Here is a 17,332-nt window from a genome sequence, read left to right as displayed (position 1 = left end):
TCCTGGGTTTTCCCTGCCTATAGTGTCTAGATGTTTCTAGGGTCCTCAGGGGACCCCTACTTGAGGCACTGTTTACTGTAGCAGTCAGTGAGATCCTTCTAAGATGTTCATCTGTGTAATCTCTGGAAAGGCTTTCCATCTCACTTTGAAATCTCTTAACCATAAAAAGTGATTTTTATTTAATAGTTCTCCCTTTTATTCTAGGTGTTTTTCCATATGCATCACCAGTTGAGGCTTGGTAATAATCCCTCAGTACCAGAGAAGTTAATCCCCAAGAAACATATTCCATGTTGGGGGTGGGGGGGTGGGGATGTAGAAATTAGTGTGTTTTTATGCTGATTTGGTTTAGAGGTGGCCACATTTGAGCAACAGTGTGGCTTTCAGGAAGTAAGTCTTATGCAGTTCATAATACTAGGCTAAATTTCAATTTCACAAGCAATAGATTCATAAGTATAAGCATCAATATCAAAGACCTGATATATTGGTATATCTTCCTTCACTAGGCATTGCCCATGTATTCTAGAGTTTCTTATCAATGTATTAGAGAATGTAGATGATTCCCCAGGATGGATGTTTAATATTCTTTTAGTTATTTTTGGGGCTTCACCCACCTAGACAACACCTCATGACCACTTGAATACTTTCAAATTCCATAGAGGCATGTACAAGATGCACACCTCCCCAAATATACCCTCACCACTGACTCCTCAGTGACCCTCACATTTACAATCCTTCTGCAATCTAAAACCTCCCCCAAAACAAAGCAAATATACATATAAATAAATTTTAAAATTCACAATAAAAAATAATTTTGGCATAGTACCTTTCATCCCTCTAAGATCTGTTATCTTTTATGTACAGTGACAATTTCTTCAGTATGTTTCCCAAGTGCCTTATTTTATTCACTTTGTTTTTAAAGAAGCTTTAGTTTACAGAAAATACACAAAGAAAATATAAGTGATTCCCAAATACCTTACCACCTTCCCCTCTCACATTTTCTCCTATTTTACACTAAATATTTTTGTTTAATCTTATTTTTGTACTAGGTTCATGAATGTTTCTTTCAGAGGCTTTGGATTACCAAGGAAGTTGCTCTTTATGATCAGGGTCTAACCTGGTTTTCCCACAATGCTAACCTATTGAAGTGTATCCTATTTATTTAGAGAATTGGTGTTCTCATTTATATCCTAAGTACCAGTATCAGAACTAACAGCTCCATAGACACTAGATGCTTTGCTGCTCTTTAAAATATTGGCATTAAATTATACTTCAAACCATATCTGTTGTGACTCTCTAATTTGGAGATTTGTTTGTTGCCTGATTGGTGTTCTTGAAAAAACTCTTTATAAGGAGAAAGAAATTCAAATGTTTACTTGTCTTCTCCTTAGTCTGTAGGCTGAATGTTCACATCAATATTTAAACTTTCTCAAATCTACCTCATTAAGCAAAACAAAAACAAACAACAGAAAATATTTAAACATTGTGCCTATATGAAAAAATCATATCTTAACTTTCAAAACAATGCAGTCTCCAATAACAATCCAGAGATTGTTATTAAACAGAAAGTTAGAGTATAACATTCCCTCAAATCATCCAGAGAGAAGGAAGAGGTGAAACTCATCCTAAAACTGATGTTACAGGATCTTTAGTTATAATGGTACTAGATGGGGTTACAAAATAATTTGGAGGAAGAAAATTTAAAAATAAATTCTTATACTATAAAATCCATATTTAAATCTAGCATTAAATATGTGAATGAGAACATTTTTCTCTTTCTTGTATAAGTAAAAGAGTATAAATATGACTTGTAGGCATGGGTTATGCATAAGTTCAGAAAGTCAGTTTGGAAATCAAGATTGATTCAGAAAACAATCTGCAAGCAATGAACAACTATGTACATTCCAGACATTTTGGAAAACCATTTAGTGAATAAATATTTTGTTGTTCTCTTTGTGTTGATATTTCTAAGGACTTCATAGAGAAGAAAGCGTAAAACAGTGAAAAAAAATGTAGACTTGATTTCAAAACTGTTTCTGTTAAAGCTGACTCTAAAATGTATATGAAATGTCAAAGTAATTAGAAATTTTTAAAAAAACTTTGAAAACTAAGAAAAAAGAATAATAATACAGTGAATGATATCAAGATAGTTTGAGATTGGTAAAAAGGGATAGACAAATAGATCAGTGAAATGGAACATGAAGTTAAGAAATAGTTCCATACAAATATGTTTAATTTACTTTTGACAAATTATAAGGGAAATTGAATGATGAAAGGACAGCATTTTCAAAAAAATGGTGCTGAAAAAAATTGGACATCCTTGATAAAAGAAATAAACTAAACAAACCCTTCACGTTGTATATAGAATCAACTCAAAATAGATCCTAGAATGTAGAATTTAGCACAGAAGTTATGATAGACAAAAAGAAATAAAATATTAAAATAAAATAAAATAAAATACAAGGTGACTATGATTTGGGTAAAACATTCTTAGAAATGACATAATTTCCATAAAAGAAAATTGTCCTAAATGGGACTTAGTCCATATTTTTAAAAATTGCTTTAAAAATACTCTGTGAAAAATAAGTTGTGGTCTGGTCATGTATATTTTCAATGTATGTGTCTCACAAATGACATATCCAGAATATTTAAAGAACTCTCAAAACAATAAAAACAATCTAATCCAAATATAACTTGGGAAAAATATTTGAACAGATGTTTCATCAAGCAAGACCTACAAATGAAAAATAAGAGCATGGAAAGATGCTCAACATTTTTAGTCATTAGAAAAATGCAAATTACAACTACAATGGGATACTGATACTAAACCTATAGAAATGGCTAATATAACAACAACAACAGCAACATAAAAACAGATAATACCAAGTTCTGACAAGAATGCACAGAATCTGGAACTCTTATTCATTGTTGGTTGGAATGCAAGAATTTCAGACACTTTGGAAAAAAATATTTTTTTTGAAAACTAAATATACACTTAATATGGGAGCCAAAAGTTGAACTCCTAGGTATTTCCCCAGCTAAATGAAAAGTTTTATCCACAAAAATATCTTTACATGAATCTTTATAGCAACTTTGCTTATAATTAACAAAACCTGGAAATGATATAATGACTTCCAATAGATGCATAGATAAAATAATTTAAAAAAATTGTTAATCCTTTCTATGGAAAAGTTATCAACAAAAAAATTAAAGCCATTGATATGCCTATCAATGTGGATGGATCTCAAAAACATTTTTCTAAGGGAAAGAAGTCAGAATCAGAAGGCTACATACTATATAATTCCATTTTGATAAATTTCAGTGAGAGGTAAAGGAGAGAAACAGGTAATAGTTCAGAGGTTCCAGAGGCTGGAGTCAGGAAGAGATTATCTACAAATCTTGAACAATAGCTAATTTGGCTAAGTGAAACAAATGATCTGTATATACATGATGAAGGTGTTCAGATTACCCCATGCATTTGTCAAAATTCAGAACCGTATATAAATTGAAAGGAACTCTACACTAAATACAGAATTTCATAAATTTTAAGAATGAGAAGCAAGAAAATTATAATACATTTAGAAAGTTTGGCCAAGGATGCACATGAGAACAAATAATTTAAAATATTTGAATTAAAATCATGGAAATAACTTCAGAAAATTTTACATTTATAAACTCAGAGTAAAATGGATTATATTCTATGAAAATACAAATTTTCAAAATTTAAAACTTTTAGAAAAGTAAATAAACCAATTTTAAAGGAAATGGAAAATTTCATCAAAATCTTCCAAAATTTTTATAGGTTGAACTTGATGATGAGTATATTTCATTAGCCATTTGAATAATAGCTAATTTTCTAAATGATTTTGGATCATATAAAAGTAGAGAATTTCAAAAACCATTTTCACTCTGGAATAATTTTATGATAAACAGAAAGGAATTGCACCAAAGTGACATCCTTTCATACCCTTCTTATGAAATAGAAGTAATTATCCTAAATATAATATCAGCAACAATTATCTAGACTCCAGGCTTGCATGGATATAAAAGCACATCATGGAAATTTATATTTATTCCAGAAATATAATTTAACATGACATCATCACTTTTTATTTATCCTACCAGTTACGTCAGTATAGAGTTGGGAACACTATGAACACTATAACCAAACTACCTGGGACCAATTTTTGGGTCAAAGATTTTTAGCTAAAGTTAATAGATCACACAAAATGTTACATTAAAAAACATAAAAGGTTCCTATATACCCTACTTCCCAGGCCCCCACCCGATCATTTTTATTGTATATTTGAAGATACATAAATCACACAAAAATGTTGCATTAAAAAATATGAGATTCCCATATACCCCATGCCTCATTAATTTTTTAAAAATATATAATTAAAAATAAAATGAAATTTAAAAAATTAAAAAAGAAAGGATGAATACTGGATGGTCTCAGTGATATGATCTACATACAATGAAGGACATAGATGTGGCTCAAGCAGTTAGGCTCCTGTCTACTATATGGAGGTCCCAGGTTCAGTGCCCAGGGCCTCTTGATGAAAGCAAACTGGCCTGCATGGCTTGAAGAGATAAATAAATCTTTAAAAATAAATAAATAAATGCCCACTCAAGTGAATCATGCAGCAAGATGATGATGTAACAAAAGAGTGACAAGGGGAGAGTCAGGGTGAAGTGCAGCAGAAACCAGGAACTGAGATGGCACAATTGGCAGGGAACGTCTCCTCATCAGAGGTCCCCAGGATCAAATCTCAGTGAATTTTCGAGGAGAGAAAATGAGAAGAGAAGACAACACAGGCAGCAAAAACAGCAGAGCAGAAGGAGGGGAATGGGGAAAATAAATTAAAAAAAAAAAACATTTTAGCTGTGTGAACTGGGCATGCTCCTGACTCTTCTAACTCAGTTCACTTATCTGTTAAATATATATGAAATAAATATAAATCAACATTGCAGTGTCATTGTGATGACTGAGTTTATATAAATATATATGTTTAGACCTCTGTCTGGTGCAAAACAAATGCTATAAACACTTGTGTTTTCATTCTATAAAAATCATTATATCAGTTTAAATATGAAAGAAACTATTTCAGTGTCTATCTACAAAAAAAGTGCTGATGAAAATTGGCTTGAATTTCTGTCAATTTTAGAATTAGCTAAGAATAGAATAAAAATATCTTCAGAATATATGGCAAAGACCTACAACATCTCCTACTCCTCTATTTAGCCACCCTGCATGTATTACATTCTCTTTCCCTAACAAGGTAAATGAGGTAGTAAAAACAGATATATGTGTGTCTGTGTTTTGTGTGCACATGTGTGTGCATGTAGGTATGTGTGCATGTATGCTCTTCCAACAAATCTGTAGTAACCATGGATACAGATTTTAAGATTTATTATATGGTATATAAACAATTAGGAATTTATATGCAGCGAAAATTAAGAGATCGCCATAAGAGGTTTGATTATACAACATAAAATAGTTGACATCTATAAAGTTTTATTTTGTGAAGGAACATTCATATTTATATATATATATATAGATTTGGAAAGATTGTCATTTTGCAACAGTTGTTTCAATATCATTTTTTGTGTGTCATAAATTTGGTATTCTCTTCTGGTCTTTTTAAACATACCTTCTATTAGCACAGATCAAGATATTTTACTTTTTAAGAAGATATATTTTCCTAAGTAGTTTCCACCTAGCTGCTTTGATCTCCTTATTTCTAAGGCTATATATAATGGGATTCAGAAAGGGGGGCAAAACTGTGTATGCCATAGCAAGCATCAAATCCTGAATGGGAGAAGCACCAGAAATTGGTCCCAAGGCACCAAAAAGTCCTGTGGTGAGGAAGAGCATTATGACAATTAACTGTGGGGAGCAGGTGGAGAAAGCTTTTGCTCGACTCTCTATTGACGGAATCCTCAGCACTGTTGAGAATATCTGGAAATAGGAGATAATCATAAGAATAAAACACCCAAGGACCAAGCATGAGCTCAGAGCCAGAGTCACAAACTCTAGAAAGAAACTCTCACAGGAAAGCAGAGCCAACACATGAGAGATGTTACAGAAGAACTGATGGATCTTGTTGGATCTTGAGATGTGCTCCCTAAACATGTTGCCAGTGTGCACTGCCGCATAGGAGAAACAACTTAGCCAGGTGATGACTGACATCTGGTGACATTTTCCAGATGTCATTATGGCTCCATATTGCAGGGGATGGCAAATTGCAACATAGCGGTCATAAGACATAACAGTGAGAAAGGCTAGCTCAGCAGATGCAAAAACAAAGAAAAAGAATACTTGAGCCACACAACCAAGATATGAGATGGAGTTGCTGTGATTCAGGGAGCTGTGGATGAATTTAGGTACAGTGACTGAGATGTAGCACAAATCCAAAAAGGAGAGATTCTTCAGGAAGAAGTACATAGGTTTGTGAAGACAAGGATCAAGGGTTATGACCATTATGATGAAAAGATTCCCCACCAGTGCTGCCAGGTAAATCAGCAGAAAGAGCCCAGCATACAAGAGCTGTATCTCCCATTTATCAGAAAAACCCATGAGTAGGAATTCTTTCACTTCTGTGAGATTGCTCATTAGGCAGGTAGATCTGTGATCTGATGGTTGAAGGAAAATATGCAACAATTAAAATAGAATCATCTGGATATCTTTTACATCACTGAAGGAAATGAGATAAGGATGCATATAGGATTTTAACCTAGAAACACTGAGAGATAATGTGTAAGATATTAAGAATTGGCTAGTTAAGTTTTTAAGAGATCTTTTGACTAGAACTGTATGTCTATTATGAAGTAGAAATTATAAATAACACAGTTTAAAATGTTTAACTGTACCATTAAAACAAGTAATTTTAAAAAATACCACACCCTTAAAAGACAAATGCAATAAATACAATGTGTATGAAAAAGGAGTTCTATCCCTTATTAAGAATGAACTATAAAATCTAATTAACCTGCAAGAAATATATGGGCAAATTACATGATGAAGCATTTCAAGACCAGGAACAGTAATGACCAATTAACAAATCATAAACGCCTCGAAGATTACTAGAATTAGAAATGCAAAACCATAATATTATGTTATTTTATGGTCATTGGTTTTGAAAATATAATACATGTAAGTCTGAAAAATAAGGCTAGACATATGGAAATTGGGAAACTGCCATTCACTGTTGTTTGGTGTGTAAGTTGTCTGCCTACTTTGGAGTGTCATTTGGGAATATTTGATGCAATTGAAAATGTGCATGATTTGCTGCTGCAATGTCAGTTCAAACACAAATACTCAAGTTTAAACGATGCCATATTTTAGAATGTTCATTCCAGCTTGTTTAAATTAAATGAAATACAACCAAAAAAATACCTTTCTATAAAAGATTGGAAAATATACACTGTTATATCATAGAATGGAACACTGTATAAAACTGATTTTGATAATACTTGCATATATGAAAATTAACTTTCCAATAGAAACTTGGTAAAAAAGCAAGCTGCAAAAAATTACATATGTTCCCAATTATATGCTGTTGAAACATTCAGAACACAGTACATTATATATATAATATATATATAATGTAAATATATATATAATGTATATATATACACACTAGTGTAAAATAGTTCTGGGAATGAATACACCTTGCCAAATAAGGTACATGAAATAGGAGCAGGAAACAATAGAATAAGGTAAAATGAATTTTAATGTCAAATGTATTTTCAATTAATTTATTGAAGCAAACAATAAAATATTAATTAGTACTTAACATAAGTACTAAATATAAACAGTGTTTTATACATTCTAATTTTTGTATATGGGGATATTTCATAAAAATTTAATAATGTTTGTATTGATGTAAATGCATTGATATGAATAATGAATTGAATCCTGCTTTTTAATTTTTTAAAATAATTTCAGTGAAATGTGGTGGAGTTCTCTTATTTGGGATTAAAGATCCAATAAGATAACACATATAATAAAACCTATGACAATCCAAAAATACATAAATTATTATGATTTAATAAACCTAGGTCTTAGGTACAAAGGTAAATTCACTTTCTCTTTAGACAGGAAAGTACTAGGTGCGAAGAGGGACTGCTGAACAGGATATGAAGGATATCCAGAGAGAGGGAGTTTGGCCTCTCAAAATGTTCTCAATGACTGCCCAAGGTCAAAATAACATGAATGTAATTTAATTTAAGGGACTAAATATATGCCCTAGAACATTTTTACATCATTCAAATTCCACCCAATTTAGTATGATTTACAATGATTCTAGAGGTAACTGACTTAGCCAGCAGAGTTGCTGGAAAGAGAAATAGACAAAACTATGGAAACCTGACCTTTCTTACTCACCTGAGTCCAGTGTTCTTCCTTCAGTCCACACAGTCCAAGTATATAGTTAATCCCTAGAAGAATACCCTACTTCAACATCTACTTCCTCTCTTCAACTCAACATTTCACTCAAATGAGTAGTGAATCAAGTTCATAAAACTGATTAAAGAAAGTGTACTCGGTGGTCTTATGAGTCACGGAGTTGAAGGAGACCTATGTTCTAGCCCAGCTCTGACATGTCTTAGTTGTTTGGAAATATTTGCTCATTTCATTGTCAAAGATATTTATAAAGCAAATTTCCTAATGGAAAGCCAAATAACACTCATTGAGCAAATGTTTTGGTGTTTTTCTGAAGAAATATGTGTGTATATATATATATTTATTTTAATTAATTCATTTATTTTTTGCTATGATTTTTATTAAAGTTAATAGATCACAAAGAATGTTACATTAAAAAAACATAAGAGGTTCCCATATAACCCACTCCCCACCCCCACCTCATCAATTTTGTAAATTGTATTTTTTGAAGATATATACATCACAAAAAAGTGTTACCTTAAAAAATATGAGGTTCCTGTATACCCACCACCTCCTCACCCCACTCCCCCTCCATCCCCACAACCTCCCTCATCATTGTGGCACATTCATTGTACTCAGTGAACACGTTTTGGGGCACTGCTGTACTACATAGATAATTTACCCTGTAGTTCACACTCTCCCCCAGTACATTCAGTGGGTTATGGCAGAATATATAAAGTCCAGCATCTGACCCTGAAATATCATTTAGAACAACTTATCTTTTTGATGGAAAGAATAAGTACCTAAACGTCTAGCAAATAAATCCCTTTTCCTAAGAGGGTTAAATTTTGAAAAATGTAAGAACAACAATACCTTGATGAAAGAACATCTAGCTTCTCAATATGTATTGAGTTTATGGAAGAATAATGAAAAAGCAATAGTTTGATGTCTTCCTCTTTTTATAACAGGAAGAAACTGCTGGGTTTAATGTTCAATTCAGGGATGGAGAGAAGATAATGTACAATATATTAAGGGGAGAATCTTCTCTAACTGGTGTCAACAAAGACTGGGCCTCTGGAGTCTGGTGTGGACTGGCTTCCAGAAATAAGTCTAGGGAAATTGGTCTCAGGAGGAAGCAAACCCTGATAGTAAAGCAACGTTAATTGTGAAGTCAAAAATAAAAACAAAGAATTTACAGTTTTCAATTTCACAAAACAAAACTTTGATAAAATTCAAAATTGTAATATTTAAGAATGCATGGAAAAATGAGATATGATTAATTGTTTTACTTCATCATTATGCAGTTAAAAGCCTAGTTCATTGTGCCCTTCCATGTAGATAAGTAAATATCCTATTGACTTCACAGACACAGCAGCTTACTTTCATATTGAAACCAAACCATTGGAAAACTATTGGCTTCAAAAAGATATTTATTATACTTGATATCTACTACAAATGTAATTTATCCCACAAAGAGAGATAAAGCAAATGAATGAATTGTGTGTCTTACATAATATAGTAGTTAGGAAATTGGACATCAATGCAGAAATCTATTGCCAAAAAATATAAAAGAACTAAATTTTGACTCTGCATTTTTCAGAAGGAGAAATAGGCACAGGAGAGAAATTTTATGACATGGCCAATGTCATAAAATTAGGCAGATCATAGCATCACACCTGAAGCTCAAGCTCTCTGACAACTGTAGTCTCCCTGTACTAGTTATTGTTACTAATATTGAATACACAATGATACTTATCTTAAGCAGTTAGTCCTGAGAAATGAGTAGGTGTTATAAAACACAAATGGATAGGGTACAATGACACATTATGTGTGTAATTGTAATTTGCATGGGATGCATAATATAAAGACCTGAAAATTCAGAACAACAAATGATGAATGATAAATACAATTTAGAAGGCCCAACATGGAGGCAATTATGCCAAGTCTATGCCATCAAAACAAAATTCTAGTGATTTCTGTTCCTGTAAATTCCAAGCATGCTCAGAAAACTGAATTTCTACCGATCAATCAGATAGTGCCAATTCCCTTTGCTTACACCAGCAAACTTCCTCATTGTTAAGCAACCACAGCAATACCCAAATGTAGCAGTTTGACATTAATGTTGAATTCCAAAAATAAATATTGGATTATGTGTGTAAACTGATCTTTTCCTCTGGGCATATTAGATTATATCAGATTCATAGGTTTACTTGATTAAGTAATTATGTAAACCTCTTGTACCAGTAGGGCATTGAGTCCCCACCCTTTAGTGGTTAAAAGGCATGGCAAAGAATACAATTGAAGAGTTCTTAATGTTGAAGTTTTGATGTTGGAGTTTGATGCTGAAGCTGGAGCCCTGGAAAATGAGGAACCCTGAACCCAGAGTGAAGCAAGACCCTGGAAATGAGGAAGCCTGAACCCTCACAGATGTCAGCAGCCATCTTTGTCCAACACGTGAAAATAGACTTTGGTGACGGAAGTAACTTACGCTTTATGATCTGGTATCTGTAAGTGCCTACCTCAAATAAATATCCTTTGTAAAAACCAACCAATTTCTAATATCTTGCATCAGCACCCCATTGACTGACTAAAATGACATATTAGGCAATGACGTTTGTATTAACCTCTGAAAAATTCCTACAGATGTGCTCCATTTTTATGTCTACAAAAGCTTGTTGCTCTTTTTATTCAGTGAAATTCCTCTTTACCTTGTGGTGATTAGAATCTCCCAATTCACAAATTGATTCAGAAAATCCTTCTGAGATATATCCAAATTATGTTCAAATTTTTATTTTAACATGAATGAACTCAGTAATTTATCTCAATATAAATTCCAAGGGAGAAATGAACACTTACACATAAACACTAAAGCTATTTAGATGGGTTTTCTTCTTTATTGTTGCGATATAGGATTTCTTTATATATGCTGGATATTAGACTCCTACCAGTTATATGACTATAAAATATGTTCTCCCATTGGGTAGGCTGTCTTTTCATTTTCTTGATAAACTCCTTTGAGGTGCAAAAGGTTTTAATTTTGATGAGGTCCCATTTATCTATTTTATCTTTTACTGCTTGTGCTTTAGGTGTGAAATTCATGATGCCATTTCCTATTATAAGGTCCTGTAGATGCTTCCCTACATTGTCTTCAAGGTCTTTTTGGTCTTGGCTCTTATATTTTGGTCTTTGATCCATCTTGAATTGATTTTCGTATAAGGTGAGAGGTGGTATTCCTATCTCATTCTTTTGCTTATGGATATTCAGTTCTCTAAGCACCATTCTTTGAAGAGGCCATTCTTTCCCAGTTGAATGGACTTGGTGCCCTTGTTGAATATCAGATGACTGTGTATGTAAGGATCTATGTCAGAACTCTCAAGTAGGTTCCATTAGTCAGCATGTCTATCCTTGGGCCAATACCATACCATTTTGAATATTATAGCATTGTAATATGTTTTAAAGTCAGGTAGTGTGATTCCTCCAATTTCATTTTTCTTTTTCAATATGTCTTTGGTTAATTGGGGTCTATTTCTTTTCCAAATAAATTTCATAGATTTTCCAGTTCATTAAAAAATATTGTGTAGATTTTTATTGGGATTGCATCAAATCTGTAGATCAGTTTGGGTAGGATAGACATTTTAATGATATTTAATTTTCCTATCCATGAACAGGGAATATTCTTCCATTTATTTAAGTCTTCTTTGATTTCCTTTAACAGCATAGTGCAGTTTTCTGTATATAAGTTAGTGACATCTTTACTTAAATTTATTCTTAGGCATTTGATTATTTTAGTGGCTATTGTAAATTATATTTTTTCTTGATTTCCTCCTCAGTTGCTCATTATTGGTATACAGAAATGCTTCTGATTTTTGCACATTAATCTTATGAACTGCAACTTTACTGAACACATTTATAAATTCTAGTAGCTTTGTTGTAGATTTCTCAGCGTTTTCTATGAATAGGATTATGTCATCTGCAATGTGTTTTTAAAATACCCCCGTTTCAAAAGGAGTAAAATATGTAAAACATCTAAGAATTAAATAAAAAATGTGCAAGATTCAAACATGAAGAAATTATTAAGATGCTACTCAAGGAGAAAAAAGAACAGTTTGCAAATTTGAAGGATATAGTATGAATATATAGAATGGCACTATCATTGAGAGGTCAATATGATAATAGTTTAGAAAATTATTTGGGAGTTCCTATTATTTTTATTCTCAGTAGAGTTAGAATAGATTGTGATTATTTATTTCTTTTATGTTTATGAATCTTTCTAATATTGCTACTTTTTTCGTTGGGCTTTATTATCTTTCATTGAATTTTATTTTTACAAAAAAAATTAGATTATGACAACAGCTAAGGGCTCAATGCCCTTTCTCCAGTGGGACAAGGTTAGGAATAAAAAGATGTACTAGTGTTATGAAAAAAATATGCCAAAAGGATGCTGTGAACCATACTTAGTGGCAATAGTGTGATGACGTTATTTCAAAATCTGTAACAAATGTTCCACATTCCTTTGATGTGTTGGTGAAAGGCTGTTGTATGAGAATTCTACACATTGTTTCATAAGTCCACAACTTCTATAATAAAAATATATTTTAAAATTGCTCTAGTAAGGAACACAGGGAAAGGAGAAAAACTTTGCATAGGAAAGTAAAAATCTACTTACCAAGAACCCAACTTAGGTAATCATCAGCTGGTAGTGATGTGAGTAGGGGAGACCCTGGAAGAGTGAGAGAAAAAAAAAAAACATTGGGGTATAAAATATTCATTTAATGAAGGATGGTGTATTAGTAGGTACATACTCCTACCAAAAAGTCTCTTCAAAGCAGTCTGGGGCTTTTCCATCAAGAATCTCACAATTTCTCTGAAAAATACCCCCTATCCGTTTATGAAACCACTCCAGCATTTTGGTTTTTGCAAAAGCTTAGCTAAACGGAAGCTGATGCAAGATACCAGAAATTTGTGAACTTTAAAAAGGATATTTATTTTGGGTAGAAACTTATTGTCACAAGGCCCTAAAGAAGCCATCTCAGGGCACCATAAGAGGTACTTACCCAAAGTCACTGGCCACATGTTGAAGCAAGATGGCAAACAATGTCTGTGTGTGTTCAGCCTTCCTCTTAAATCTATGTGGTCCCAGTCTTTTCTAATCTCAGATGTAGGCTGGAATAAGGCTTGGCTATCTCCTCAGGGCTCATTTCTTTCCAGGCTCAGCTACTCTGGCCTCTTCACAAGGTCAGCGTTCGACTATCAGGCTCATCTCTCTTCCTACTGCCTCTGCCATGTCTAATGGAGTCTTCTCTCTTTTCTCATGTATCTGCTTCTCTGTGTCTCTACTTCTATAAGAGAGTTTATTTTTATCATCCCTAGGGATTGGGACTCAACACTGAGTTGCACTCTAATTAAAAGGTTTAATCAAAGCTGTAATCTTAACATAATTTAATCAGACATCTCATCTGAATCTAATACAATCGAAGGGCATCAGATGTAGAGAAAAAGACCAGTTTACAAGCATAATCAAGATCTCTTTGGAATTCTTAAATAATATCAAACTGCCACAGATGGTAAGTGCACTCGAGATGCGCTCTTACTTTTAGAGGTTTATGATTCACTTGAAATGTGTGATTGTATAACCAAAATGAAGACATTCAACATAGTTCTGTTTTCTCTAGTCACAATCCTCAAGGTGTGATCAGACATCAAACAGATGGAATTAGAATAGGTGGAGGGCTATTAGGTTATCACATGGAAAATATGGAGGGGCAAGACATCAACATAAAGATGGCTCATAGATTTTAACTTCAATAAGAAGATAAGGGAAATGAGTGACTGAAAAAAAAATTGAAGGATGAATTGTAGTCATTCATGCAGTTAAAGATTTTCAGTTTACATAATCAAGGATTGAAAGTTTCTTTATTAAGAAAAAAAAAGAAATATAGATTAAAGATGTTACTTTCGTTAATAATATATTTTTAAATATTTATTTACTTTATTTTTCTTTATTTATCCCTCCAGATGGTTCTCTCATATGTCTGCTTATTGTTTGCTTGCCTTCTTCAGACCACGAACTGATCCCAGAACCTCCCACATGAGTGGCAAATGCCCAAATGCCTGAGCTACATCCATGCTCCATGGACTGTGGCATCTGCTGGCTTGTGGCATCTGCTCATTGCAGCCATGGCAGCATCTAGCTTATTTGGGGTGGGGGTGATGTCTAGCTTATTTGGGGTGGGGGTAGCATCTAGATTGTTGCAGCTGTGACAATATATAGCTTGTCTTCTTTTATAAGGCACTGGGACCTCCCATGTGATAAGTGGGCACCCAATTGGTTGAGCCACATCTGCTTCCCAGTAATAATATTTTGTGGATGCTCTTTCATCATTAATAAAATATATTTCACAACAATGCAAGGTATTGTTAGGTGAGATATGAGAGTCCTGTATGATCTTACTTATTTTTCTTATTAAGTTCACAGTTATTACTATACACTTATGGCTTATGTATTTTTATGTGTGAGTGATATACTTAAATAAATTTTAAAAAGACATTCTGTAGGAATATTTCATATTAGCTGACAAAGCTATATATCATCTAGAATGTGCAGAAATTATATTTCTATGTTGTTGGGAATATAAAGGAACTCAACATAAAATGTGCACATGATTTCAACAAGCAATATTTAAATTATTCTTATGATAAACTCATATATTGGCATTGGAATAATAAGCAATATTAAAAAGTTGTAAGAATCTCAAATGCCCATAAACAGGAGATAGGTAAAATATTGTTATGTATCTTACTAATTGAAGCTTTACTTATATAATGAAGATAATAAAAATGATTTTAAGTTATAATATTTTAAATTAAAAAGGAGAAGAAGCAGAGTGGATAGAAACCTATAAATATCAATCATTCTGGTTATGTGGAAAAATCATTAATCTACAGGAAAATATACAAAAAGTAACACAGCTCAATTAACTTTCATGAAGTGAATAAACATAGGTATTTCCTCCCCCAGTTATTGTGTGTTTGCTGAACCATAGATAGTTCAGCCATTAGTGATCTGTTAGATATATATATTTATCTCTATTAACCTAGAATTAAATTCATCTGTTTCTGTGACTCCCTATGATCCTTTCAATATAATGTTGTCTCAAACATGAGGTTTATTATCCACTCAGAGACAATTGGTTATAACATCATGATTCATTCCTTGATACAATCAATTCTACCTAGATGTCTTTGGATAAACATGGGATCAGATTGGTGTCATTGTTTAGAGTCTGCCTTTGTTAATTTTTCCTGTGATTATGCAGCTGCCTATCATGGTAATTATACATGGTATCTATCTATCATGGTAATTATGACAGCATCTATCCTATTGAGACTCCAGCATAGGTTCAAAAATTTTAGGATGGCATTGCTTATGCCCAGGCAAAGATAGGTTCTGCCCAATGTCATCCTAGGACCTTTTGGGGGCTGAATTTCTCTCCAAATAGTTGTGTCTTTCTTGTGGACCAAGACATTTTCATGTAACTATACTCCCCAGAGAGCTATTGTAAACACCTCTAGCTCTACTAGGATTTTTTTTTAAAAAGACATTTAAATTTAGATAAGAGAAAGTAGAAATAATTGAAATACATAATCTTACACTGATTTCTTTGGAAAAGTTCTAGAAGAAACAGCTCAGAAAGGACTGACCAACAGAGTCACCCATCTTAATCTAATGCCATCCTTGTCCGCTGAGTTATTGGGCAGACACAGCTAATGTCAGGCTATTAGATTTTACCCATGATTGGCCCAAGACACAAAGATTTTGGAAGGCCTCACCCATATTTTAGGCTGGCTTCTATATAACCAAAAATCATAGCCAATTAATTTATACCAATCTTACATGGATTTACTCAGTCTTTTTTTGGGAAACAATAGAGACACATTTTCCCTCTGCTCGCCCTATTAAAACATATTAAGCAGTCTCCTGGGAGCTGGCACATGCCTGTCTGTTGGTCCATGGGTCTTTTATATATTCACAATTATTTTGCATTTATAACCTAGGCAGACATAAAGGGTAGAGCAAAGCAATGCCAATTAACACCAGCAAGAGATATAGCCTTCCCAAATGGTTCTAGCTACTTGGGACAGCACATTATTAAGACAAGAACAGCATAAGACCATTCCCACTTGATCAATATTGGTCAGCATCAAATCACCCTACACACTGCACAAATTGTTTTGGATGTTGTTCTGACTCCCCAGTTAAAGATAGCTGCTTTTCTGGTCACCCAGTAGATGAATCCCAGTAGCATACCCAAATGAGGAATGTTTTATCTCCAAAATATGAAGAGACCAACTTAATGTTGAGCCACATTTTTGGTTGTAGGAGAAGTCAGATTCAACAGCTTATCCTTCACTTTAGAAGGGGTATCTTGACATGCCCCACATCATTGGACACCTAGAAATTTCACCAACATGGAGTCCCCTGTACTTTTTTTGATTTATCTGCCATCCCATCTCACACAAATGCCTTACCAATAAGTCTAGTCTTTGCTACTTCTTGCACACTTCATCCTATCAGCATATCATCAATATAATGGACCCACGTGATATCCTTTGAGAGGGAGAGAAGAAAAATATACCTGCAGACATTATTATGACATAGTATTGGAGAGTTGATATACTCCTGTGATAGAACAGTGAAGGAATGTTGCTGACCTTGAGAGCTGAGAGCAAACTATTTCTGATGGTTCTTACCAATGGCATTTGAGAAAAAAACATCTCCCAGATCAATAGCTGCATACCAGTTACCAGAGGATGTGTTGATTTGCTCAAGCAATGATACTGCATGTGGGATAACAACTGCAACTGGAGACACCTCTTGGTTAAGTTTACAATAATCTACTGTCATTCTCCAAGGTACAAATTTTTTTCTGCACAGGCCAAATAGGAGAG

The 17,332-nt window shown here is 33.4% G+C and overlaps 1 protein-coding gene across 1 annotated transcript; it reads right to left on the bottom strand.

Moving 5' to 3' along the window:
* Positions 1–5,677: 5,677 nt before the first annotated feature.
* Positions 5,678–6,613, bottom strand: OR14I1 (olfactory receptor family 14 subfamily I member 1). The gene has a single exon (XM_004446760.1). It carries the CDS (start codon positions 6,611–6,613, stop codon positions 5,678–5,680), a length of 936 nt encoding a protein of 311 aa, XP_004446817.1.
* Between the last annotated feature and the right edge of the window lie 10,719 nt (positions 6,614–17,332).

The sequence above is a fragment of the Dasypus novemcinctus genome, chromosome 16, assembly GCF_030445035.2.
Source record: "Dasypus novemcinctus isolate mDasNov1 chromosome 16, mDasNov1.1.hap2, whole genome shotgun sequence".
NCBI classification, from domain to species: Eukaryota; Metazoa; Chordata; class Mammalia; order Cingulata; family Dasypodidae; genus Dasypus; species Dasypus novemcinctus.
Note: the sequence above shows the minus strand (reverse complement) of the source record. Positions and strands in the feature narration are given on the sequence as shown.